At 42.6% G+C, this 27924-nt stretch overlaps 1 protein-coding gene across 1 annotated transcript; it reads left to right on the forward strand.

Moving 5' to 3' along the window:
• The first annotated feature begins 10099 nt into the window (after nucleotides 1-10099).
• golga3 (golgin A3) lies at nucleotides 10100-26655 on the forward strand. The gene is made up of 24 exons (XM_070904064.1): nucleotides 10100-10140; nucleotides 11427-11730; nucleotides 13265-13546; nucleotides 14485-14597; nucleotides 15013-15731; nucleotides 15965-16073; nucleotides 16802-17108; nucleotides 17274-17476; nucleotides 17566-17703; nucleotides 17941-18102; nucleotides 18209-18577; nucleotides 19099-19176; nucleotides 20278-20541; nucleotides 20703-20797; nucleotides 21125-21341; nucleotides 21730-21873; nucleotides 22019-22216; nucleotides 22352-22468; nucleotides 22770-22909; nucleotides 23033-23165; nucleotides 23439-23561; nucleotides 23680-23844; nucleotides 24427-24593; nucleotides 24728-26655. The coding sequence occupies exons 2-24, from the start codon at nucleotides 11559-11561 to the stop codon at nucleotides 24918-24920; spliced, it is 4608 nt and encodes a 1535-aa protein (XP_070760165.1). The 5' UTR covers nucleotides 10100-10140; nucleotides 11427-11558; the 3' UTR covers nucleotides 24921-26655.
• The last annotated feature ends 1269 nt before the right edge of the window (nucleotides 26656-27924 follow it).

Genomic DNA, 27924 nt, shown 5'->3' on the forward strand with positions numbered 1-27924 from the left:
GGGAGGTCAGAGAGGGCAAGGAGGGCAGCATAAGCTACGTAATGAAAAAAAAGTGTGTGCGTGTATGTGTGTTCTGTTGGCTGTTAGATGTTAAGACTTTTTGCACAGTGATTTTATTAGAGTTTCATTCAAGAAAAGATCATCAAAATGATGACAGACTCTAGAAGCAGATCTGTGACCTCAGCACTCCATATGTTACCCCATGATTCAGTCATATGGAGCCTTCCTCTTCCCTCCCCCCCCCCCCCCCCCCCCCACAGTTATCCAGCAGCGGGTTATTGTCATGATTTCACAGGTGTCTGCTTTCTGCCCGGAATGATAAAACACTTGCCCGGGACAAAACCAGCCATTTACATGCGATATTTCCACAAGCACTCCACTCTACTCTTCATCTGTGAAGAGCGGAGAGCAGAGCGGGCATGCCATTGCCTGGCACATTGTTGTGGAGACACTGCATTAAAATGCTGGTTACGGTTACTGCGAGAATACCTTGGAAGGTACAACAAAATGCTTGAACATTTTAATCTCTCCCAAAAGGTTTGCGTACGCAACGCTACTGCATGTGACCAAATCAGAGAATAACATATAGAGTGCTGAGGTCACAGATGGGGCTACGTTTCAGTGAACAATAACATTTAATAACATTTATTTCGCAAGTTACCACAATTCTTCAAAATCTTGAGCCTTAAAAGTCCTTTACGGTAGTTGTGTTTTGCTGTTTTTCTCCCCGACTGACATTTGGAGGCAATTACATTAGTGCATGACACGCTACACTTGCTCTGCCTACACACTTTCTAGAAATGAATGTGCTACAGCAAAGAATTACACGGATGACATTTGAACGGGCCAAATGCCACTCCTGCTGAGGTTAGAGAAAGTAAGCCGATTTAGGGTACGCAGTGTTTGCAGCAAGGTTGCGCAACGAGGGGAACCACTTCACAATATGGGGGCATAACAAGGGGGAAGAGAAGGACAGCTTGTCCCCTTTTGGGCAAAATGATCTGTGGTGAGAGAACATGTGTTTGTTCATTTATCTTTGCCATATTGCTGCTTTCCTGGCCTTTCCTGAACCTCCCTTAAAGACCTGTTTCACTCTACTCTTCATCCTAAAATAAATCAATCAATTAAACTTTAAAAAGGTTAAAAAATTAAAATTAAAAAAAAAAATAGAATGGGCAAATTATGCCCATCTATAAATGACACAGTCTCTTGTATGATGTGAAATCCTGCATCTAATGAAAGAGAAACTGTGTCATGGACAGAGACTGTGCCATCTCTCCCACCAGGACGGGGCGGCCGGGAGGTCCCCCAGCACCCTGGGATGTGCATGCTAGACTACACATGAAAGGGCCCCAAAGTGCCACAGTGTCGAATGGAAATGGGACATTCTTATAATGCCAAACATCTCAGTTCTGTTACATCACAGGCCGCTCCACTGGCAGGCCGCTAATTATTCAAGGATGCCTTTTCTCATGGAGAAACAATAGGCCGCAGTGCCGTTTTGGTGAGCCACTCCACAAACGGGGCGGGCTGATAATATTTTAATGAAGTGATGCTAATAAGAACGAGGCAAGCTGAAAGTTTACATAAGAGCCGGCTGGTCATTGCGCCCCAGTTGTGCCACCGACGGGGGCTTCCCTGGACAGAAGTAGATCAACTAAGCACATAATTGTCTGAAATGACTTGTTCAGTGAAACATCAGACCAGCTGCTGTCATTACTGAGAGGCCCCTCGCAAACAGTATTGTTCTATCATTTCCACTGTGCGTCAGAACATCAAAAAGTGTTTCAATCACATTCCACGATGGGGTTCACGAGTCCAAAATCCACTAACTGATGTGGAGTTGATATATACACCATTATATTACAACATTATCATCATTCAAATATAATTTACTGTTAAAAAATATCATTTAAAATGAATAAAAACAATTTCATCCACCATCTTTTTTTTCTATGAGAGGCTGCATTCTACATAAATGAGGGGATGTGGTCAGAGAAACAGATGAGAAATAAACTAAAAGTAAAATAGTTCCCTTCTCTTTGCAGTATAAATGTGAACAAGGCAAAAAAAAAACTAAAAAACACTCTACTTGTCAGTACACCTTTATTTTACAAAACAGAAGTCTGCAGTCTGACCTAACTGTTGGCTTTAACGTGGATTTTTTTTTTCTTTTTTTTTTTTTAAACCACCCAGGCTGACGACACCGCTGTGAAAACTCTGCAACACGAGCTGACTTCTGCTGAAGTCCTGTTAACACACACACACACACACACACTCTGCCTCTCATGCACAAACAGCCCCGGACTGGCTCATAAACAGGCAGGCGGGCCCCTCAAAAGGGGGCAGGAATCCTCACCAGCCCTGTTTACTGGAGGAGAAAAGTGACACTGCTTCACAGGCTAGCGCTCCAGCAGTCCACTCAGGATGCTTTACATTCTCACTCAATTTCTCAGGTCTGGACCAAATATCAGCACAGCGCAGCTCTGTGGACCAACAGTCTGCAGCCCGCACTCTATTCATTTTAAAATGATCCTTCATTTAATCAAGCAGTTTGACAGGGTTTGAGATCTGACTGACACAGACCTGGGGGGGGGGGGGGATATAGCTACAGCTACATATTCACTCTGTCAGTCAGCTCCATATTAGAACAGACATAAAAAGTGATTACTCAAATGGAAAATGTAAGAATGTACGCTGTAAAATCACTGATGGGGATGAGACCGATCTTACCACAAATCAAATAAAAGCTGGAGCTATTTTAGTTTAACAAGATTATGTGCCACTAACTCAATTAGAGTAAAAAGCATGTTTTCTCAAAGTGCAACAAATGAACAGGAATTTCCCGGAATTGCACTGGTGCGGAAAGATACAGACTTCTCGTACAGCAATGCAGCACACGCCGACGCAGGAGGACAGTGCTTGCGGGGTGCCCTCTTGGTTTCCCCTATCGTGCCAATCATAAACAGTTAGAATTTTTAAAAAAGGTTTTAGACGACCGAGTCAGCAACGTGCATCGTGCCCCATTCTGTGTTTTAATGTTTCGTACAGCTCCCTCCAAATACACGGATAGAAAAGAAGCTCCTTGGGGGTCATTCTCCACAGCTGTGAAAAGCACTGATACTCGAGCCCGGGATTTATCACATATCTCCCCTGTGATGTCAATGCCTCTCCTGTTGGGGCTCACGTCAGTGGCTCTAGTTCAAGCCAGGGTGAGTTTACAAACAACTGGCGTGGCGGCCTGATTAAGCCCAGGCATTTCTAGGGTCGCCCTCGTTGGCCACGGGTGCGCTGGCTCAGCACATTTTCACCACCGTGTGCATCATGAGTGACTTATGAAAGGCCCCTTTGAGCCCGTGCATGTTTGATCAACATTTTATTTACAGAGCCACCATGGGACATTCGCTGTAGCCTGCATGGAAGCAGCTGAACGGTGGAAGTTGCCCTCGAACTCGCGCCGATATGTGACTGGGTGAGCGAGAGGACAGGCAGATTCGGGCTCTCTCCTCCATGTTTGTGGTGTAAAACCGATTAACATATTTCCTCTAAAAAGAGCTGCTTCTGCTGCTGCTATGGTGGCTGTTAAACCTGTGGAGCCCTGTGGTGAATCATGACCTTATCTCCACGGTGGTTTCAACCAGTTTGGAGAAATCATTTCCAGATTTTGGAATGTGATCCAGTGAATGCATCCATGATAATTAGTCTTTCGGCAGCACCTCGGTGAGAAGCCCAATCACGCAGGCTGGGCTGCGCTGCGCTGACACAGTTAAACTGCAATCAATCAGAGTCTAAATGGATACAACAACATTTCCAAGTGTAACCGCAGCATCAGCAATATGCCAGACGAGCTCATTTATTGAATATCTTCTCTAGCAACAATGATAACCCCTAAACTACAGCCGTTCAAGCCCTCTGCCTAGTACATCCTGAACTGCTCTCTGCTCCAAAATGTCCTCTATTCTTCAGAGAGGATACTATAAACAAAATTAGGTTTGATTTATATAAAACTGATATATGTCAGTTTAGTTTATCTTACTGTCTGTTGAGCCTATTCACCTCAGCTGTTTCGATGCGTTGACTAAGCCCAGTATGTGACTGTCATGTAGCATTTCAAACTTTCAAATAATGAATTTCAAAAAATGAAGGTTGCTTAACAAGACTGTTCTGAAGCTATCTCAAGAATCCACAAGGACATTGAAGGTTTCCAACCTGTTTCTCCAGGTTGTGACTCAATTGCTTATCCAGGAAGGTGGACGTGACGTGTTTCCTTGCTCTTTTTGTTTAAACACCAGAAAAATACGAATGTGTCGTTTCATTTGACAATAGAAAGCGACAGAAAGTTATATAAATATGGGCAAGCATAACTGATAGACAAATTCTTTCATTTTGAACAACATTGTACATGTTTGGGCTACAAAACAGAGTCGCTCATTTTAAACAGGCAAAGAAACTTTTCTTATTGTGCAGAATATGGAATATGGGATTTTTTAACCAGATAGTTTGAAGAGTCTGTAAGGACTCTGGAAATACCTTCAGAATTTTTCATATTTGTTTTTTTTTTTCATCGCGAAAATCAGGCAGCTCTGTGACTGGAAGGTAATGGTAATACATGAGAGGCAGAAACCAGGGCTGGCACTGACTATGACCTTGAAAAAAAGGATCTGCCTCTGCTGCCGTTTAGATCCTACCTGACGAATTGGGACTATTTTGGGTCAACAAGCAATTCATTGATTTTGTAGCCCTAACACAGCGATAGGTGTTCTCAAGCTGACAGCTTCCAAGCAGTTCCAGGCGTCACAGTCTCCCAATTAAACTTGCAGTTTGACGCTACCATAGACAATGTCGAAGATGACATTTGTTTTCTATTGAGCGACCTACTACATCTGCAACACCAACACTCCCTCTCTCTCTCTGTCTGTCTAGCTCTCTGGTCATTATCACTCTCTGTGCCCGGCCATGGCCCTTTCATCCCATCTCACTGCAGTTCGCTCACACACGGTGATGTGTTTATCTGTTGACAAGACTGTGTGTATCTGTTGTCAGATAATTCATGGGAAGATTAAGTGAATTCACAGTTCACTGGGGTCCTACAACTCAATTCAATTAGAGATGAATGTCCCCTCTCTCCTCCCCCAAATGAAACCTTCCGAAAGACAGAGCAGAGCAACAAAACAAAGATCAAATTCACTCTCCCTCAACCACAGCGCTGAATTGTGGACCGACAGACTTGGATGCCTCCCATTTTTTTCTGAGGGGGATAGAATAAATTCCAAGCTTGTTTATGCTGTTCCAAAAATCAACTTAATACAAAAGGGGAGCGGAGGACAAAGACATCATTTACCGTGCCCCCTCAGGCAGATAATTGCAAAGATAGTGAGCACCCTATGCACACAGGAACTAAAGCTGGAGACGCTGACAATTCAATATACCGAGGGCTTTTGTTGCCCAGTTCCAAGAATTGTGCCGCTGAGCCGCCATTGTCCATCAGCGGAAGAGGACGACTCTTGACAGGTGGAAGCTTCTCCTAGCTGACAATGTGGTCTTGATGTCCTAGAGGAGATCTGTGTCGGGGGGTAAATCCTTCTATCTTGTGACACCGGCCACTGTCCCACACGGGGACGTCATTCTGCAATCCCACATGAATCCAACATGGGCTCAGAGGGCTGAGAGGGTGATGCAGTTTAGTTTGGATGCTTCACTTCAGCGACTCTACTACAACACTTAGGCAGGAAAGTACATCAAATATGACAAACATTCCAAAGGAATAACATGCAGCAGCTATTTGTCTTTTAGGTTGCCTCCCTCAACAATATATGAGAGGCAAACAAGGTCGATTAGAAAGAGCCTTCCCCAACAGAGACAGCTAGGGATGGTGGTGATCCAATCACATATTATATATATATATATACACAGTTATGTCTGTTCAGAGAAATGAGGCATCACCGTTGCCTTTCTTCAGGGGCAAGTGAGAGGCCCTAACCCTGCCGCAGTCTGTGTAAACATGACTGTTCCAGACGGCTGACAGACAGTGAACATCAACATGTCATCTGTCATCCTCAGTCATCCTTATGCTGCAGGTATCCATATAAACCCAATCACACCAGTCAACTCAGGGCAACCCACACACACACACACACACACACACATACGGATGAGCCTCACAGACCTGGCAGGGGCTCTGACTCTGCCACAGGAGAAGCTACAACATTGTCCATCACGAATCCCAGCCCGAGTGAAGGACAAGTCATGGCCCGGGAAGGAGCCCCTGACTCTTTAGCGTCCCTGTTGCATCAGAGACAGAGCGTTCGATCCTGGCGTTCTCAGAGGAGTCCGCCCCAAGGGGTGTTGTGTCAAGTACAACATGAGGTTCACATGCTCTCAATGTGGTCAGTAACACCAAAAACAACGCCTGTGCCGTCAAACCAACCCCCCCCCCCCCTTTTTTTTTTTTTTTTTTGTTGTTGAAAGCCCTGGAGGATGCGATGTGCCACGAAGTTTGGACATTTTAAAGCCAGAAACTTTCACGAGTGTGTCGTGGATGGCAAAGGTGGACGGGAGTCAGTCAGCATGATGTAAGGTGATTGTAAAAGTCTGTTTGTGGCTAAACGTTACACCTTTCTCCTCCTAGATTTCACTGTTTTTCACTGTCAAATGACCCCGTGGAATATTTTTTATGAAATAATAAAAAAATATTAAAAAAAAAAAAAAAATGACACTGAGCTTGAACTCCCCACCTTCGAAATGCAAACCGCACCTTTTTTTTAAAAAGAAAAAAAAAAAGAAAAATAGATCTTTTAATTAATTTAACGTTAAAGTCGTTTTAAGCTACAAGAGGCGGATGTGTCGGCTAGACGTTATGGACGCACACACACACACACGGTTTCACAACACAAGCTGACTACAAGGTCGTTTTGACGGCACCTTCACGCAGTGTATTTTGTTTTGTGCACAACTTTCGTAATTTCAGAGGCAGCGTTAAGACGGCGCGTCGCGGAGGTAATGTTACGTCCCACTCTGCCATCAAACGGGACGTACGCAAAACTCAACTGTGAAAATGTCCAATTTAAAAGCCAATCCCAAACTTCCAAACTTTTCTGCAGTCTAATACACGAGCTTGGACGTTTTTCGAAGCGGAGTGGTCTTCCGATACAGTCGGCATAAATGTTATCTAACAAAAAGCATTTACAGTATTAAAATGTCAACCAAAACATGGTTCATACGTAGCTTACCGCCTCTTGCCGTCGCCTACAACGGTCTACTGTATTTTGGTAGTACAAAGTTGACAGAACAGACGAACTAGAATTCAATTTAAAATGTTGTTGACGCAAGTGGTCCTTTGTGAATCAGATGTATGCCGAAATGAATGGGGGCACCTAACTTGTCTTTAAATAACTTGCGTCAAGTCCATATCGGTGAGCACGTTTGCCGCGAAGCAAACAATTGTTAAATATCATAATTTACGAACGGAGTTCGTGGCTTGATTCTCTCCATACAAGTGAGCACGGCACTCAATAGGGCTTGAGGTAAAGCTTGTGAATAATTGTCAGGTTATTGTCAACAAATATCAACTTACTTTCTGCGCAACGCATCCCATCACGAAGAGTAGATATGTTGTCATAAAAACATGTGCCCCAAGCGACGTAACACAACTCATTTTCCTCTAATTGTTCCTTTTTTTAATGCGACGCACAGTGAACCGTATCCCGCTCCTCTGCTTCCCTCTCATTCACCTGGAGTATCGGGAGCGCGCTTCCATCGTTCATGGGCGAACTCGAACACAGTACCAGACCCCTGGCGAAGAACTCTCCTGTTCTTGACTTTATAACAGCACTAACATTCATTATATTACATTTATTTTGAAAATCCCACTTGAAATAATATTGTTGTAAAATCGCATGACTGTAACTCCAGCCAGTCCAATTTATGATGGCAACAAACTTCTATCATTAGGTCTAGCTGTTGTATTTATACAGCCTGATATTTCTTCATTCTTCCAATCTAGCAAATACAGGACATAAATATTAGTTCTTTTTTGGCCACAGCTTTAAATCTTGCTTGTGTTTTTCATCTTGTGTCAAGGAGAGTGGTCATGTCTATGACAGCTATCTGTGTCTGTGTGCTTCCTACTGAAACATCCCTATTAGGTAGATTAGTTATTTTTTTAAATAACCAAATGTAAATGTACATGTTTGTGGTTGATTCCAAAATCATATAGCAACTTTAGAGTTGGAGCTACGTCATTTTGGTGAGTTATAATAATAATAATAATAATAAAAACTCTGAACTTTTGAATAAGTTAAAAGTTATTCAAGTTATTACTGAATTGAGTTATTCAATAATTACAACAAACACTTACATTTCATTTAGTAAATGCACTAAGATTAGAAGAATTGTCAGCACAGATAACATGACCAAGACAGATACTTTTATGGTGAGGGCCTATCCAGACAACTGGATGAAAAAGCAGTCAGTGTTTTCAGTTTTCAGACCAAAGAATCCAAATCTATTGTGTTAGTTCAATAGTGTACCCAATACCTTCTTTTAGACGCTGAATTTCAAAACATTATATAACCTACGTAAACGCAGTTAGGTCAGATCTGCTCGTACAAAATTCTTTAGCCATGTCTTTAAGGCAGCATCAAATGTCGGGGTCTGATTTTCCCACCCCTACACAAAATACCCCTGTCAGTGAATATAAACAAGGTAACCAAGTGTGGCACATGCACACAATTTAATTTTACTCCAAAGTGCCACTCCTTTCAGACCACCCACACTCAGGATCTCAGACAAGCATCCAAGCTTATTATCTCATGCACTGCTAAAATGTGACTTGACCTTTTGACAGGCATGTGTGGGCAAAACTAGTAGAATGTTAAATACTTAATTCAGTGAATGCAGAGTAGTGCAGGGGAGGAGATCTAAACACGCCATTTCTGTGGAAGGAAAGCCATTGGCAACACAGACTGGAGAAATTCACTCCTAAGACGGTTGAACAACTTTCATAGTATACTGATGATTTACATTTTGGGTTGCAGGAAAAACCCAACAATTGTGTTAACTATGTGTTGTTTTCAGACCATTTCTTCTGTGCCTTGTGTCTATTACGGTGTCGTTCTTGACGCTACCACTAGATGGCACCAAAATAAGATAAGTGGATTTAAATGTCTTTTTCTAAAATGTTAAACCTTTCCTTAGGCCTTATACTTTCATTTGCATTAAAAGGTGCATAAGTGGGTCACTCACTAATTTGACTATGTCGTCTGACTGGAGACTTGGATGTAATATGGCATATCGCTGTTTCTTGTCCCCAAGTGCGGGTGAACGTTGAGGGACTCAACACTCATTAGGATGTAGTGTTTGGACACGCAAGGGTCCTGTAGTGGATACCGGTGGCACCGCCTGTGGCTGGGGTTTGTGATCTGCGGCCACTCCTCAATTTCCTATTAATGCACGGGCATGTGTGTACCCCATTGACACATGTTTTTGAGTTCAGTTCAGAGTAGCAGCATGCTTTTTCGACAGATTAATATAAAGACTGCACTGCGAATGAACATCCAACAGTCTAATATTAGTACATACACAATGTGATGGGGAAAAAAATAATTGAAATATAACAAATAAGTTGTGTAATATATCATCTTGACTCAAATCATCTATGTGGAATGCAGTATAATCTCATTACACTGATATTATCTAATAATGCGCGTATTAATGCAATCCATGCATTATGTGCAACGTATGGCGGCAGGCTTAAAAAACTGGCGCAGGCAGCTTGTAATGCCACAGCCGGTTAACCGCAGGCTGCCACAGCTGGAAAGTAGGGCGCAGCTCTTTGACCACGACAGTGAAGCGCCGTACCACCTCCGACAGATATACCAGTAGTATTGTCCGTTCCATATTGTAGTTTGTGCAATAAACGTGTCATTGCCACATGCATTTACAATACAATTATCTCATATAATTAACATAAAACGGTGTTGTATTTAATATGCAAACGTCGTGAGAATAGACAGCAGCCACCCAGTTGTCCGACGAGCTTCATTTTCTCTTCCAGATGCGTTTGCGCCCTCTGTTTCTAGTCGGACAGATAAGGGACGGAAACCAAACAGCCACGTAGTAAAAGGCGAAGCTCGCTAAAAGGTGAGCACGTATTGTCTTCTGCAGCATTTACCGAAATTGTCATTTTATAATTTACACGCGGGGTTTGTAACGCACTTACGCGACGGAAGGCAATTCGTTGATTTATTTGAAATATTGGAGAAATCGCTCCTCTCCCCTGGCGCTGGCGATTCTAGCTAGCGAGTTAGCTCATGTAGCTTGACAGGTCCCGTCGTAAACACAGCTAGCTAGCTGTCTGTCTCGCTAGCATCGCAAACTACTTTTATCCACCTAACTACCTTTAGGTCTATCCTCTTTGTCATTAGCTGGTAGGGTTTTACTAAATCCAATCATCAGACGAGGGCAACAAAACAGCCTTTACATTTAACCTGTATCAATGACTGTCTCGTCTTTATGTCTTTTGAACTCGCGACGCCAGAAAGACGGTGTGAAACCGTGCTGAACAGAGGTTAGCATAGTAACCAAGCTAATGTCAGACAGCTAGCTAACGTAGCAACACCGCCTTGGAGTCAAAGGTTATCATTAATAGCAAAAGTGACAGCATACGATCATTTTATCACTGTAAACAGGAGTGTAAGCAAGGGTTTTGAATAATAACGCTGTCATTGCACTCTAAGCTGACAGCTACATACTGGTCTTAATGAAGAGACAACCGAATACCGGACTCTTCTTTAAATTCATAAACGCTAATCGGGCCTCGCCTGTCGACAAATGTACAGAATTTGTAAGCATGGCTCGTATTTTTCTGAATTGTTTGTTGAAATTCGGCAAACGCACATGAGAAGCAAACAGCTGCTCCTCTCTGAATAAAATGGATGTTCTCCACAATCTTAACTAAGTTTGTGGAGGACGGTTGTATGACAGTTGAAAGGCTTGAACGTGAATGTCTGTTTGCTGGTTCATACGGCGTGTGTGTCTGACTTAACACATTTTCTCACCGAACCTCAGCCTATACAAATGGTGACGTGAAACTGTCACTGTTGGTCTGTCATATTTGTTAACGGGGTTCATCTTATCTGTTTTATTGAGTAAAAGTGAAGGAATCCAATGCTAGTTAATCTGTATTTAACGCGACGCAATCTACTTAGCTGCCAAGCCAGTTAGCTGCCAAGCCCTTGGCGCTAGCTTATGTTTAAATGAAAGCACACTGAGTTGTTACGTAACATCTTTACTGTCTAAAACAGATCACTCATGACTAGCAGCCACTTCTTGTGTGATGTGCATTGATCTTTCCCACGTGTCACATTCTCCAAACAAGAGCTGCAAATTACAAGCCAGAAGTTAAACTTCATGTTTTCTCTCTTTAGTGCTGCATGTGTTCCCGAGGTGTTCCCCGACACTGACATGCTCCCAGCTGGCCTGCCCCCCTAAGAAGATGGTTTTGTGAGAAGTTCTTTCCAAAGGGACACCAGCAGTAATTGTGACTGTTCAGTTTCTTAATGGAAATGGATACTAACCAATCAGAAGCATCTCAAATGGAGGCGAATGCCTATCAAGAAGACCATGTTATAAAATCCAAAGAGGCTGTAGCCCTTACTGTGGAAGGTGAAACACAATTGAAACAACAAGGGCCGGAGAACACGCAAAACACAAAAGGGGGTATTCATAATGGTGAGTACTGATGCTGTCTCGGAAGGTTATGATTAGGTTTCATTGTTTATAGGGGTATGTGCTGAATTTATGTCTTAATGTGACTAAACAAGTGAATATCTTTAAAAGGCAAAGGCCATCTGAATATGCAATTATTCATATGCCAAAATTGAGTTATATGTAGCCCAATATCAGTAATGTCACAATACATAAAACCTGTAGGCCTGTAGAGACGTGGTCCTATTTGAAAGTCGGCCTAAAATAGATTTTATTCAATGTTTCATTAATAGCAAGCATGCCCTTTTGAAAGTATCGCTTCATTATTCACTTTTAATTGAACACTAAAGCAGTGTTTGTTCTCTCTGTGTGAATGCGTGATGACAGATGCTGACTGTGGTGCGTTAGGGAAGTGACCGCGGTGACCTCGACGTAAAGAGACCTGACATGCATAGCCTAGAAATCATTCTGTGTTGAGCCAATTTGTAATATATTCCTACAAGTATGACTATCCTTGTGCTGGATTAGCTTGTTTCCAACTCTCTTCTCTCATCCGCAAGGTTCTTTCCCCTTTAGGCACATTACTGGTATCTCTTTTATCTAACACTTGTATCCTGCCATGCATGACCTGTTTTGGTGGCTACTACATGGCCTGAGGCCTTCTACTGCTCCATGTTACACGGCTCTTTGAACTAATGTGTTAAATAGCTGAACTGAATTCTAATTAGTCATCATCAGGGGGCCACTATGCTTATAGTCTACAGTACTTAAGCTTTAGGAGAACAAAAAATAGGGCAATATGAAGAGTACTGAAAATATATATTTCAGCCTTAAATACTTGTGAAAAGTTGAGGCACAAAGGTCAAAATCAATGCAGCAGAGACAGAGATATCCTCAAGCCCGGAACCAATTGTAGGCAGTTCATTTCAATAGTAGTATTTTTGGTAAATATTGTACAATGTTAGTTTGTATTTACAGTCACCATATCTCTCTATAACATTAAATATTCATGACTAAATTTAAAGTTAAAGTTTTGGGAAAACATCCTTAGGTATTATTTATTAAGATTTTAACACAAAGCCTGGCAATATAAGCAAACAATCACACAACTTCTGATCAATTCTGATTGGTGCACAGACATATGTGGCATCACCTTTTTCCAGCTAATCCCTGCCCCCTGACAGAAAGTCTCATATAAATGAACCAAAACTGTTCCAACTTGGGCAGATTCAGTGTTTTTGTTTGCCCTAATCACCCATAGTTTGAATCTGATGGAGAAAATAGGTTTTCAGGGCCTTTTTAAATGCATTTGGCTTGCAAGATGAGCCCTAATTGTGCTCCTTGATACGAGAGTAGGTTTAGCTGAAGGGATGCTTCACTAGCCACGTGCTGCAAGAATGTTTCCAGCTACCTTTTTCACTTAAGCTATTGTAGCTTTGCAAAGTTGCCCAGCCAGCCTGCCAAGTGGAATAACTTTCACTTTGCAGTCTAGTTCACAAGAACTTATCATGACTAATTGTCACATTCCTCAGGGCTTCTCTCCCCCCTTCCCTTTCAGGTCCTGTCAGTTCAGATGTGATGCCAAATGGAGACGGACTGGCAGAGGGCTTCGGTGCTGCGGGGAACACCCATATAAATGGCTCCCTGCCTCCGACAGCCCCTCCCCAGAGCACCAGCTCCCCTGTCAACTCCCAGACCCAAGAGCCCTCCCCAGGTGTGGCTGCTTATCCACCCATGATGCTAGAGAAGTCTGAGGGGGCTAGTGCTGGGGTCACGGTTCACACGGGTGATTCATTACAGTCACTCAGACTCAGTATGCCTATGCAGGAGACTGAATTGTGTAAGCATAAACTTATGTGGAGTGAATGCCCCCCCCCCCGTATTTTAACCTCATTTTGCTGTGGGATGTTTTTGGCTCATGTACACATCCTTTTTTTGTAACTTTCTTGTCTGTGTATATCTGAACAGAAGGATTCAGTGGGTTTTTTTTTAAATGTTTGATTCTGACCCCTTTCCCCTTTCTGCAACTCGCATAGGCAATCAATGCTTGATTAGTATTTGGTGTGGGTGCTTCATTTGGAACAGTGCTTGGACTAATGGCTGCGCTTTGGAACTAATCCCTCTAGTATGTTATCTTTTGGGTGGTGCTTTAAAGTCAGGCACAGTTGCCTTGTTCACAATTATAAAATGTAATATTTTTAGGCTTGGCACAAACTGTGGTGATTTTGTTTGGCTTCACATTGTAACTCCCACACAAGAATCTCTTTTGATGCCACATGAACATGACTGATCCAATGTACATCTGCTTGATGCGTTTAGAGAAGCCTTCATATCACTCATTGCAATAGCGTAAAGGAACCAAGCAATTGGAGACAGCGACAGAGTGGGGTCCACCCTTTAAAGTTATGGGTGTAGCGTGTACTGTAACACCCATGCTGCCGCCTGCTCTAAAAATCTGCTGTACCTGTCTGGTAAAATGGAGAATGTTGCAGTGCAGTTTGTGATTTACTGGTCACTGTGGCTTGTTTCCTGTCCAGGCATTAACGCAAGATACTCCAATTTGAATAATTTGTTTGCTATTGCTGTTTGAGAACAGGATTCTGGGCAGCTTTACTCTTGTCCATGTACGACCAACATAATACAAGCATTTACATTGAATCAATGATGCAACATAGAGCTCATTGCAAGGATGCAAGGATGCTTTTACAGTCTTGTGTAAATAAAGTGCTGTGGTGTAGTTCACGTTCCTGTTTTTGGCCTGACATGCTTTCCCTTTAGCCAACCAGAAACCCTCATTTGAGATGGAGAATGAGGAGAAGATTCGCCTGGAGGCTCGCCGACGTCTGGAGGAGCAACTCAAACAGTACAGAGTGCAGAGACATAAGGAGAGGGTGAGTGAAGCTGTCAGGTTAAGGATGGCGCTAATTCTTTTTAACTCTTCTTCTAGTTGCCTCTGAGGTCCTCGTGTTTCCTCAACCAGCTTCAGCATTATTTGAACGTGCGATTTCTCCATTGGACAACTCTCTATTTTGATGCTTTGTGCTTCGCGTTTGTGGAAAGGCTTACACTTACACTGCGGCTGCTAAACATGCAATATTCTTGGAAAATGTAAACCTGAAGATAAACAGTTTAAGGAGTATAGAGGCCACACATTTTCAATTAGGAGAAATGTTCAGCATTGGCGCAGGTTTGGCTCCAGAGTGCCGTACATTTGTGTATCCGCTATTCCTAATTTAATACGCAACCTTGTGTCAGATTTTGTCAGGATGGCAGTACGATGGTTAATTTCTTTCAATCTGTTTGTAGTCTCACCGCACCACCCCCAAGTACAGGCCATTCAGCACCCTGGATCCAGAGCTCATGCTGCATCCTGAGGCTCTTCCCAGAGCCAACACTGTTGCCATGACCAAGGAGTATTCTTTCCTGAGGACCAGTGTCCCCCGTGGTCCCAAACTGGGTAGCTTGGGAATTCCCCCTCCCAAGGAGAGAAAGTCCAGATCACCCCGCCCGAGCAAGATCCACTCCTTGGCAGACTACAAGTCTCCTGAGAATGATGGTGGAGGAGGAGGAGGTGGAGTAAGAGCAGCAGACAACACCATGAGCTCCCTCCAGTCCACCATCAGCTCTGTGTCCACTTTGTCTGAGGTCAGTGTGATGTCGGAGGGCAGCACCTGTGAGACAGATGCACAGCCTGGTGCTTCGCACCAAGTCGGGGACAATGTCTCAGAAATCAACGGCAGTGAATCAGGAACAAGGCCAGGGAACGACGGCAATGACAGCGACAGCTCGTCTTACAGCAGCGTGTCTACCAGGGGGACATACGGTATGCTCTCAGCTGCAGTGGAGAGGCAGCAGGGGCCCTACATGGTGGAAGGGAGGGAGATTGCCCCAGAGGCCATGGGTCAGTTCCCCTCGCTGCAGGAGGTGCTGCAGGCAGCCAGTGAAGAGCAGCACCTGCTGGAGCTGGAGCAGGAGAGAGAAGGGACAGCGGAGCCTCGCAGCCGCAGGGACAGTTTCTCCAGCAGGTATTTGTCAACATCAGATAGGGAAGGAATAAAATAACGACTACAATCGACAAATCTTGGCCCTAATGTTAAATTAAGCAAATTGTACACTGACATAGTGCTTGACATAGTGAGAACTGCAATTTGTGTGGAATTTTTGTTTGTTACTGTAGATAACTTAAAACTAATTATGTAAATTGTTAATCAAGTCAATCAACTAATTTCAGCACTAATGTTATTTGCATTTTTTCCAGTGTTTCTTTGGAGAGTTCAGTGATGGGCCATGATGAAATGTTGCAGGTGATGAAAGAGAAAATGAGACTGGAGGGTCAACTGGAATCTTTGTCATCTGAGGCAAATCAGGTAACACAACATAAGCTGTACAGGAATGTTTGTAAAGACGTCCCTCGATCATTGGATTGTATTATATTGATAGGTGGTCCTGTTATTTATTACACCTGTTGTACATTAGACCTTCTTCTGACTCATTATCTTAAAATTCATTAATTATAATAATTAATTACTGTGGTGTGTATCTGTCTCTTACATGATTTAATATATATATCTGGTGGATGGGACCCATAGTTGGCTGGTGAATTGTGCTATATTAGCCATTATTGAGCTTGTACGTCATGCTTTGAACATCCAAATAGTCTTCTGTGTAAATGCTTACCCTGGATTATGGCACAACGATTGCCAACATCAAATGCTATTTATTAAATGCTAACCCAAGGACATGTTTTAGAAAAAGACATGAACTGACTAGAGATAATATTTTTCTATATTTGCAAATGTTCTTTTGTTCGCCGAATGAATAAGTGAAGGTTTACCATATTAGAGCCAGTGTATTGTTTGTACCTAGTATGTGTTTTTTTCCATTGTCTTTAGTAAGCTAACAGGGCCTGTTCAACGTTCAGTGTAAATGTCAGTACTGACACTGCTAATAAATGCCAGGTCATGTATCACAGCATCCAAAAAAAATGTAGCTTAATGCCCGTTAACTTACCTGGGCAGGCTGCCCAGATTACACTGTTCTGGAAACACCAAGAATAACTGGGCACAAGTGCTGACCACACTGTCCTGTCCTCCAGGCTCTCAAGGAGAAGACAGAGCTTCAGGCCCAGCTCGCTACAGTGAATGCTCAGCTGCAGGCGAAGAAGGAGGAGGCTCAGTTCAGCCAAGAGAAGCAGAGCGCCCTCACCACTGAGGTTGGCACGCTGCGGCAGAACTGCAGCCAGCTAGAGAAGGCCATGGTGGAGCTCCAAGGCAGTCTGGAGAGCAAGAATGCTGGTCTAGCTTCTCTAAGCAATGACCTGAAGGTGGCTGAAGACCAGTACAACAGGCTCATGGGGAAGGTGGAGGAGATGCAAAACACTGTAGCCTTGAGAGACAATACAGGTGAGTGATGGAGACCCAGAGAGTTGAGTGTAATAATAAACAGTCATCTGTAATTGGTCTTTGAGTTAATGAATCATCCAGTATGGTGTTGGAGAACACCATGACGACTGGTTCGTGAATCCACTCATTATTAAACGAGATGTTTTCGCTCTCACACTTTTGCAGTTCAGGAGTTGCGTCAGCAGATGGGTGGTCTTCAGAGCCAGCTTCACCAGGTCCAGCTGGAGCGCAGCACCCTGCAGAGCCGAATGAAAACCTCCCAGGCTGAAATTGACTCACTCCAGCAGGTCAGACAGTGGTACCAGCAGCAGCTAGCACTGGCCCAGGAGGCAAGAGTACGACTGCAAAGTGAAATGGCCAACATGCAGGTAAGGTTGATGCTAATACGGTTGATTCTTCATCAAGGCTTGACGTATATCCGACAAGAGTTGACACTTGTTTTTTTTTTCTCTCCCAGGCTGGACAGATGACTCAGATTGGTGTTGTGGAACATCTGAAGCTGGAGAATGTGACTCTGTCTCACCAGCTCACTGAGACCCAACATCGCTCCATCAAAGAAAAAGAGCGTATTGCTGTTCAGCTGCAGAGCATTGAGGTATACTCTCCAACATCCCTTTCTAAATATACCATCATCAGATACTCTAGTCAAGCCTATAGATCTCTTAGTAAACTACCTGAAGGTCATAATTCAGTCAACGACCATAGATAAAAGCAAAAATACATTTCCAGGTCTAGAATTTTGTCTTAGGTATCGTTTTTTTCAATTGCTGGATAATATTGTTTGAAATCAATCTATCGTATTGGGTTAAACCTTTTACTGTCTGTGACTTAGACCGACATGCTGACCCAGGAAGCTGCTTACAAGCAGATCCAGGATGCAAAGACCATGGTGGAAGATGATCTGCAGCACAAACTGGAGGAGTTTGAGGACGAGCGAGAACGCTTAATAAAACTGGCCAACACAGCCAGCACCCTGGAAAGGGAACTAGAGCAGGTAGTCACACCAAATGTAACAGTAATTTGTTTTTCCACCTTGTATGGGCAGTAAAATTCTTATTCTATTCTTCTCTAAACTGCCTTTCACACTCTGTCCCTCTTAGATGAAGTTGACCCTTTCTCAGAAGGACATGCAGCTGCAGTCACTCCAGAAAGAGCATCTGGAGCTGATGCGCCAGCTGACCACCACTCAGGAGAACTTGCACACCAAAGAGCAGTCCATCAACCAGCTAGAGGCCCGCTACCTGGAGCTGGAGGCCCAGCTGGCCGAGCTGCAGACAGAGAGCAGCGGCAAGGACGACAACATCCAGTACCTCCAGAACGAGAAGATTGTCCTGGAGGTAGCGCTGCAGGCAGCCCGGGCAGACAAGAGCCAACTTGACGAGGGCGCTGAACGGCTCGGAGAGGATGTTCTGGTGGCTTCAGATGTCTTAGATCAGCTCAGACAGGATGTCCAGGTCAAAGCCAATCAGGTATGAGACAGGTGGGAGGTGAAACAAAAGATAATGGCATGGAAAAATTGCTGCAAGTGTGATTAAACAATTACCAGTAACTTAACAACAAATATTGACATTCTCTTTTGGGCATCATTATATTGCGATCTACTTCTGTAGTGAGTTAGATATGTTATGGTTAAATGCTTTCTCAGCCACGGTGAGCAGCTCTAAAGCATTGTAGGAATTGCTGAGCTGCTAGTAATAACATTATAAAGAGTCGGTCTAGACCTTCTCTATTTGTAAAGTGTCATGAGATGACTTTTGTTGTGATTTGGCGCTATATAAATAAAATTGAATTGAATTGAAATTGAGTAGTGACTTGGTTAGACATGACCTCGCACTGCCTTTGATGAAAGTGTGTGTTTCCCATTCAGCTTAAGCAGTGATCCGTTTGTACAGAAATTCAGCAATTTAAACATCTTTCTTTTTCTTTTCTTTCGGGGTTACCACTCCCCCACCATGTAGTGAATAATGAAGGGCATTTGCTTTTGTTACAGATTGAAACTCTTAAACAGGAAAATAGTTCCCTGAAGAAGCAAGCTCAGAAACTGAAGGAGCAGTTCCAGCAACAAAAGGTAAGCCATCTCTCAGAATCAGAATCAGAAATACTTTATTGATCCTGGGGTGGGAAATTACGTGAGATCGTGTACAGCTCTCTCTTACTGGGTAAAGTTAGGAGAAGCCAGGGAGAAGTGTAGACTTTGTGTACATTTATAAAACACTTGTCAGGTCTCCCAGCTGGCTCAGGCTGAGGCTGTCATGGGAGGATGTATTGTAGAGCCAGATGGCTGTCGACTCAGAAGAGTGCTGGTTGACACGCCTCAGTGGATCGAGCAGTGGTGGATGCTGCTCATTTTGCATTGACAGGCTGTCATAAAGAGGGTGGAGTTTCTTGACAGAATGACAGAAATGTGAATGGTATTCAATTTCTTTCAAGACTTGAGGTTTTGTAGCCCCTTCAGACTCATCCTTGGTCCATCAAATTGTATTGGGACCGCTTTCAGCAATCTATGAAAAGCGAACTAGTGTACCTCTGTTTCTAAAGATGAAGAATGTGGCTGCATTATCAACAAACTAACATGTCTCTTCACTGCACCAAAGTAACTGGTAAATGGGAAGTTACAGGATAGTGGGAAACAAGTAAGATGAGGTATTTACTCTACATTTGAAGATGCTATGGTCATAGAAAAGTGAGAAAACTGAATCTGCTCAGTTTATGCTCTAATGCAGCTTCTTAAAGGCACAAAGAACACTATTATTATTACTATCGGACTCCTTTTGTTCCTACATAATACAGCTGCACGTGGCACTACATTAAAATGTGTAATGCAATTTTAAAAGGTCAGCATTAACAAATACACACTGCATCGCAGCTTTCCTTTGGTGGTTTCCTGTGATATTTTGTCAAATGCAATATTCCTGTCAGGAACAAACACAAGGCTGTTTGGGCTATAGACCTTCATGTGAAATGGATCTCACTCAAGCCAAGAGATGGTGCAGTGTGGGATTCAAATCCTGTTGCAGCCCTCTCTCCTTCGCTGTAGTCTCCAGGATGTCATGAAACATCTTTTGCCTACTGTCTCAGTCAAGACAAATATGAGCAAGACGACTTACACTCCTTAGACAGGAGAGAATACTCACTTCATTAGTGAGACACACTGTTATTGACTTTACAGGTGATGGTGGAAGCCTACCGTCGGGACGCCAGCTCCAAAGACCAGCTGATCAGTGAGCTCAAGTCCACCAAGAAGCGCCTGTTGGGCGAGGTGAGGGACCTGAAGCAGGAGCTGCTGGCCGTTCAGGGGGAGAAGCAGACGGCAGAGCTGGAGCAGGCCCGGCTGCAGAAGGAGGTGGTGAGAGTCCAGGAGCAGATGAGCAACATGGAGGCCCATCTGCAAGCCATCCAGACAGAAAGGGACCAGCTAGAAACCCAGATTCATGTAATTATAAATATTTTCATTTATTAAAAATGTACTTCACAAAGTGCTTTAACTATAAAAATGAATGATGTTTTGGATGTAGTATAACTGTTTGTCGTCAGTGATTTATGGGTGAAACCTGTTATAATGTCCAAGTATTTGTTTTTTTTCTCCCACTTCAGTCTCTACAGTTTGACCAGAGCCAGCTAGCAGCAGTGACAGAAGAGAACGAAGGGCTGAGAAAACAGGTGGAGCAAATGGAGGGAGAAGCCAAAAAGTGAGTCATGTGCTGCATAGAGATTTGTGGAGCTTGATTCCCACAGTAATGACTTGGACCATGCTGCACATCTCTGTTGTCTATTTATAAATACAAATAGAGGGCATTGCTTATACAATTCCTGATCTCCACAGACATATGAGTCAGTCCGTGAGGTTTGAAAAGTACATCCATCCACATCATTACACTCCATATTTCCGTGTGTTCTAAATCTGTAAATTAAATGGGCTTTTGCACACCTGCATCTTGTGTTCATATAGACAGTATATGGTCTGCTGTCAGAACAGCCTGATTTCTCCATGGACATTTCTTATGTGCATCAAATAGGGCCATCTCAGAGCAGAAGGTGCGCGTGAAGCGTCTGGGGACAGATTTGACCAGCGCTCAGAAGGAGATGAAGGCCAAACACAAGGCCTACGAGAACGCCGTGGGCATCCTGAGCAGGAGGCTCCAAGAGACCCTGACTGACAAGGAGACGGCCGAGGCAGAGCTGGTCAAACTCAAGGCCCAGATGTCGGATGGGGGAAACAGCCAGGCCTTACAGGTACTGTATAAACCTGCCAGACCATTTTTATAGTTCCTTGGAAAATTCACAGCAACAGATAGTTTGACTCAGAGTTTCAGGCAGTTATCACAAGGAAAAAGCATGCATGCAGTTACCTTGTTGTTACTTTAAGTGCTTCCCCATAGTCTGAATGAGAAATACTGTCATAGTTTAAAAAGCTATGTTTTTATTGCTTTTTTTCCACAGAAACAAGAACACCATTTTAAAAACATTGATTAATACGATAGCCTTCAGTCTGCCCTTGTCCTCAACTCATATTTCTTTATGTAACTATATTTGTCATTTCATTGTGATTAATCCCTGATGGCTGCACCTGCTGAGTAACTGAAACATATTGAAATACACTGTGGTTTTATTTGTCATCCAGGAGAAGGTTAAAGCTCTGCAGGCCGAGCTGCAGGCTGTGACCAACAGCAAGGCTATGCTAGAAAAGGAGCTGCAGGAAGTGATCACCCTCACCTCCACAGAGCTGGAGGAGTACCAGGAGAAGGTCCTGGAGCTCGAGGATGAGGTGAACAATGATCATTTTGTCTTCAGGTTTTTGAACAGGACTGCTCTTTATGTCTAATGGGAAATGATTGTTTCCTGTATTGTTTCCTGTAATCACTCAGGGCATGTATATTATATTGTTTTAATGGCATTCATTGATTTCACAGCTTCAAGAGTCGCGATGCTTCAAGAAGCGGATTCGAAAGTTAGAAGATGCCAACAAGAAGCTAGCACTTGAGCTGGAACATGAAAAAGGGAAATTGGCTGGACTGGCACAGTCCCACAGTACACTGCGGGAGCATTCCAACATACTGGAGTCTGCCTTAGCTAAGAGAGAGGCAGATCTTGTTCAGCTCAACTTACAGGTGAAAAATCTGTTTGCATGTTGATATATTTTCTGATTACCCCTGTCTTACGTGTATGCCAAAATGATAAAATGTGGTTGAGAAAGTATGCATTCTTTTAACAGAGCAGTGTTTTCCCATTCATCCTTTTTTCAGGTTCAAGCTGTTCTGAAGCGTAAGGAGGAGGAGGACCAACAAATGAAGCAGGTGGTACAAACTCTACAGCTTGCCTTGGAAAAAGAGAAAACCAAAGTCAATGACCTGAAAGAACAGGTAAGAGCTCGATGTAGTGCATCAGGATGCAGTATATTCTCCTGCTTTTGAAGTTAAAATGCCAACTGTACATCATTTTCATTTTCCCTCTCAAATGATTCCGAAGAGTCTGTAATTTAAATGTATTTGAATATTTATTTTGAGATATTTTGCTTTGCACAATCAGAAGCCTCTTGAAAATCTAAAGGTTAGAAAGCTGGATTGTTACATGCATCTATAGTAAGTCCAGTAGCTTTTGTCTTTTTGTCTCCATGGAGCATTTGGGCTCTTTCCGATTGTAATGATGTGATGTGTCCTTTAGGTGGCAGCAGCAAAGGCTGAAGCAGCCCACAATAGACGGCACTACAGGGCAGCCATGCTGGAGCTGTCGGAGATCAAGAAGGACCTGCAGTCCAAAGAGGACCTGGTCAGAGCTCTGCAGAGTGAATCCCACAAACTACAGTATGTGGCATTTTCCTGATTAAAGAATACAGTGATTTTTGGCAAATAACTCATTTTGTGTTGCAAGACCTGTAGTAGTACATCTTGCCACTCATTTATCATTGAAAATGTCATACTCTGCAGGGCTCAGGATGAGCAACACGCTCAGGAGGTTTCCAGGTTCCAGGAGGAGCTGGCTGAGGCCCATTCACAGCTCCAGATCCTCCAGAAACAACTGGACGAGGAGCTTGCCAAGCAGCCCCTCACTAACCAAGAGGTAAGGCTTCTGAACGAGGCTCAGACTGAAATACCACCCACCTCTGATATGATAGACACGATACACTTTGTTTCATTATAAGTAATATTGATTAGGTTGAAATGATTATAATACAACATTTGACCATGTACTGTTTCATCATTGGCCTGGGTTTTCATGAAGAGTTTTAGGGTTCAAGTTCTCTAAAACCCGTTTCAGCCTTAATTTCACCCATCGCTTGTTATTGGAGATAAACACAGTGACACTGACGTCTAACATTGACTGCTCGTTCAGGTTGAGGACCTGAAGTGGGAAGTGGTGCAGAGGCAGAGGGAGATTGATGCTCAGAAGCAGCAGCTGGAGATGATGGAGCAGTGTCACCACAGGGAGCTGGACAACCTGCAGAGAGCTCTGCAAGTAAGTATTCACTTGTTCGTGAGCACTCTAGTTATTTCTGTACAGTATTCATGTCGTTACTGCCGCCTTCCCCTTTTCAAAAGGGTTTCTAACTAACAAAGATCGCTCTCTGTCTCAGAACATCAAGGTGGAGCTGGAGTCTGTGCAGGAAGAGCTGAGTGGCACCAGGAAGGACAAGTTTATGCTGCAGGCCAAAGTGGGTGAGCTGAGGAACAGCATGAAGACGGTCTTGCTGCAGAACCAGCAACTCAAACAGGACCTCAAACAGAGCCGTCTAAGGAAGGTAAGGCACTTTATTTTTCTCTGTGGAAATGTTGTTGTGTCCTTTGGTAGTTTTACTGTTTTTTTCACAAGCCTTCCAGCCACAGCACTTTTTTTTTTTTTTGATTTTGGAGAAACCACTAAATATTTGTTGTAATTTAAATGGTATTTGCATTTGCTCATCTGTCCTCATTTACACCAGTATACCCAATGAGCCAGTATTAGCCTGTAACCTTGGCCTGGTCAGGCTCTAGTGTTAAGTTGCTCTTTAATTGTCTTGGAATTAAGGCTTTCTGATACTTACAATATTTAACATTAGCAAAAAATATTATCTATCATCTGACAAAATAAAAATAAAAAAACTTTTGTAATTGAAAAAGAGTATATCCGTATTTTTAGCATTTCACATGGACAGCAGTGAGTACTGGCTGTGTTTTTTTTATGGGTGTTACCCATTTATTTCTATGAGTCATGCTTACAATGCCCCCACCCTCTCTTTAGAAAGATTTAAAGGCCAATGTTGTGAGTACAATGTCAAGTAAGAAGTGCCTGCTGAAGATAAGTGACTGAATACATCCCTGTAATGATGGTTTTGTTGGAGCAGCAGCGCATGGAGCTGAAGAGTGAGGGGAACCCATCCAACCCAGTGACGCCAGTTAAGATTCCAGACTGCCCAGTGCCTGCCTCCCTACTGGATGAGCTGCTGAAACCGTCAACTTCTGTCAACAAGGAGCCCCTCAACAACCTGCACAACTGTCTACGGCAGCTAAAGTGAGCTTCTTGTTCTAACCAAATTACTTGGTTAACATTATCGACATACCTACATGAAGCTTTTTTTGTCGTGTCATGCTGAGCAGCTATCCAAATGCCAGAATACATGTTGTGTTGTTTAATTTCTTTCTCAGGGAGGAGATGGACAGCCTCCAAAAGCAGATGGAGGAACACACAGTAATAGTACATGAGTCAATGAGCTCATGGACAAACACAGAGGAGGAACTGGCTCAACTGGGGCTTGAAAACAACATGTCTAAATCATCGACGTCGCTAAACAACATGGTGGTGGAAAATAACAATGAAGCAGAACAGCAGCAATCATAACAGAAGAACTTTTCTCAGGCCAACAGAGGGAGAGTGGAGTTTTATCCACAAAGGCACTTTTTCCCTTTCTCTTTTCTTAACAATTGCTGCCAACATTTGGCATTCTCCCATCAGCACAGAAGTGCTTTCGCAGAGTAATACTTTATATACCATAGCTTTATTCTTTCCTCTTTATTTGACAGTTGTTTATATTTTTGTTATGCTATTGTCACATTTATTTATTTAGAGTTAAGGAAATAAGGAAAGCAACTTATCTGACAGCCTCTCCAAAAGGATCCCCCCATCTTTTGTTATCATAGACACAAATACAGTCTTGTTGTTAGACTGATCTGTTGTGGGCCAGTTTCCCCCTATTAAGTCAGCAGTTTTCCTCACTGAAAGGTATTTAGTCATCCTCCTCCTCGTAATATGAAATGAGTGGCATTGATGCCGCTTAAGGATGGCTGACATTATTTCAAAAAGTGTTTTTGGTGACAGAAACAAACCACGAGTCTGCACAGACTGGCTATGAACTGTTCTTCCATTTCTTTGTGCCTGTGTGCGAGTGAAGTTGCTCATCTATGATTTAACTGACGTGGTTACACATCCAGATGGTTTCTAAGCAGTTGATGATGAAGACACGTCTTCATGAAGTTAAAGGTCACGCACAATTGTGGTTAGTTTATTTTGTATCGCCTCTTGTTAAAATGCAGTGTTTCTTACATTTGTTGTAACCATATCACCTTGGGTTCTTAAACTCTAAAAACATGGATCTCAGTTATGTATGGAGGTGTTCTGTCTAGCATGGACTGCAGTAATTTGTACGCAAAAAAAGCCTTAAGCAATCTTTAATATGCTGTAAAGGACTAAGTTGGTTTGAATGAGCATATTTCTGCTTGGGGTGTGTGCAAGATGTAACGTGTTATATTGTATACGTGTGCAAATCCTTACTGAAGAATGGTTTATTGTAAAATAAGTGGGGTCACATCAACTGACATCGCACATTAGATTAGATCAAAACTTAACTGACTGAGAGAGAAAGTTGTAAGATGAAGCCGAAATATTACTACTTCTAACAGCAGGTGCAATCAGATGTGTTCATTTTCTGTTACATTTGGTACATACTGTATTTACAAAAAAATGACTACCCCTGAATCAGATGTTATACTTGTTTTATGGTTGTTTCATGGGTAAGGGGATAAGTTAATTGTGTCCAGAGGTTAATATATAAATACACTTCCTTTTTTTTGTATGATTGTAAAGTCATCATAATTGTTTAATAGTGTAACAAAGATGAAATGCAAGATATGAAATGCAAACCGTAAATCAAAGCCAATAGTAATTCTGGTACAGCTGCACTAAAATTTCAGTGTAGAGGGGGTCATTGGATGGTACAGTAGCTTTCTGCATATAACTGTGCTGTGGCTGCTGTTTTGGAAACACCATTGTATGCTTATGAATTTCCAAAGGGACAATAAATATTTTGAGGAGAATGCTTATTGAGGCAAATAACAAAAAAATATATTGATATACTGTGTTCTGAAAAAAAAATTTTGGACTGTATCTTCCAAACTACCTTTCACTGTAACGTTAGGTAGTATTAACATTTGCAAGGGCACCTGTGCTCTATGCCTTGCTGTATCTGCTTTTTTGTTTTTCTTTTAAAGATTGGAATTGAGTCATTCCTATGTTTTAACATATGTGTTGGGAGATGTGATTGTATTTATCATAAAATTGCACTATTCATCTGTCATTACACTTTGTGCTCATTCAGTGTATGTTGTCTACAAATACTTTATAAATATGTCTAAAGTTCTGTGTTATTTCCCCACGTTTAAGCCGTAATTTTGTTCAGGCACTGCGCTGGAGAGAACCGGGTCCTCGCTGTCTGCATTTTGAAACCGTCGCGGTGAGAAGACACCTAGCAACAGTAGCCGGGGAGAGAGGAGGAGGTGGGCATGCTACTATTAAAATGATCGTATTTAGAACAAACAATGTACTGCAGTTAACTGAGGTACACGTTTACGGTTGTGTGTACGATACGAATACAAGAACTGTGTTCTTACCGTACGTATTAATGTATGCTATTGCTAACCGGTGGCATGAGTGATTAGCTTCTTGACTTAGTGGCTAATGACTGTTAGCATGCTTGTCAAACTCTTCTTCCTAAAGGGGATCGTGTAGCTAACGTTACACGAAATGTCTTTGCTTCCGCCTTTAATTGATAATGATCTATATAGCAATAGATAGCTTACCTCATGTTTAATTCAGGTTCTTGTATAAATATCTTGAGAATCGTCTTGCTGTTGGTTTGCCTCATACATGCCTGAGCAAGTTGGCCTGCATACATGGGATTGTGCCAACACGAATATTATTTGGCACGGTGTTTATACCAACGTTAACGTTATATTTCATTTGTTTTAAATAGGTAAATGTGTTGTTAACCAGAAAAAACCCTAGACATGAGTTTGCTAGATGATCGTTTCCTTGGATTAGTCACGTCTGCTATGGGAGAGCATGATGCTACATTCAATCCTTAGGGCAAGTACGTAAATATAAGACAAGTACTCAAAATACATTTTTGAGCAGCTTTCTGTTGTGTTTTTTTATCATGGACCAGCGACAAGCCCTGATGGCAGAAGGGAATTCAGAGAACGTACAACTCCGGTTTGTGAGAATTAAAATCATTGTCACGTCAAGGCATACCAATTTAACGATGTGAAAGAACGCGAACCCCGTTTGATGAACTGCTTTTGTTACGATATCTATTTTAAAGTAGTTTGATGTTGGTCGTAACTTCATTCAAATACAATCAGGTACATCATATGCATTTTGAGGGATGTTTTAACGTTGTTACAATGTTTTAATTACAGAAAATAAATGGCCATGGTACAACAATTGGCGTAGTGTAGATGGAGTAAAGCGGTGACATTCTAAAGTATAATGTCACATGCCGGTGTGAGGTATCTTGCAGATTATTAGGTTTATCGTTGCTTAGTATTTTAAAGAGTAATGTGATCATTCA

This window comes from Enoplosus armatus, chromosome 4, assembly GCF_043641665.1.
Source record: "Enoplosus armatus isolate fEnoArm2 chromosome 4, fEnoArm2.hap1, whole genome shotgun sequence".
NCBI lineage: Eukaryota > Metazoa > Chordata > Actinopteri > Centrarchiformes > Enoplosidae > Enoplosus > Enoplosus armatus.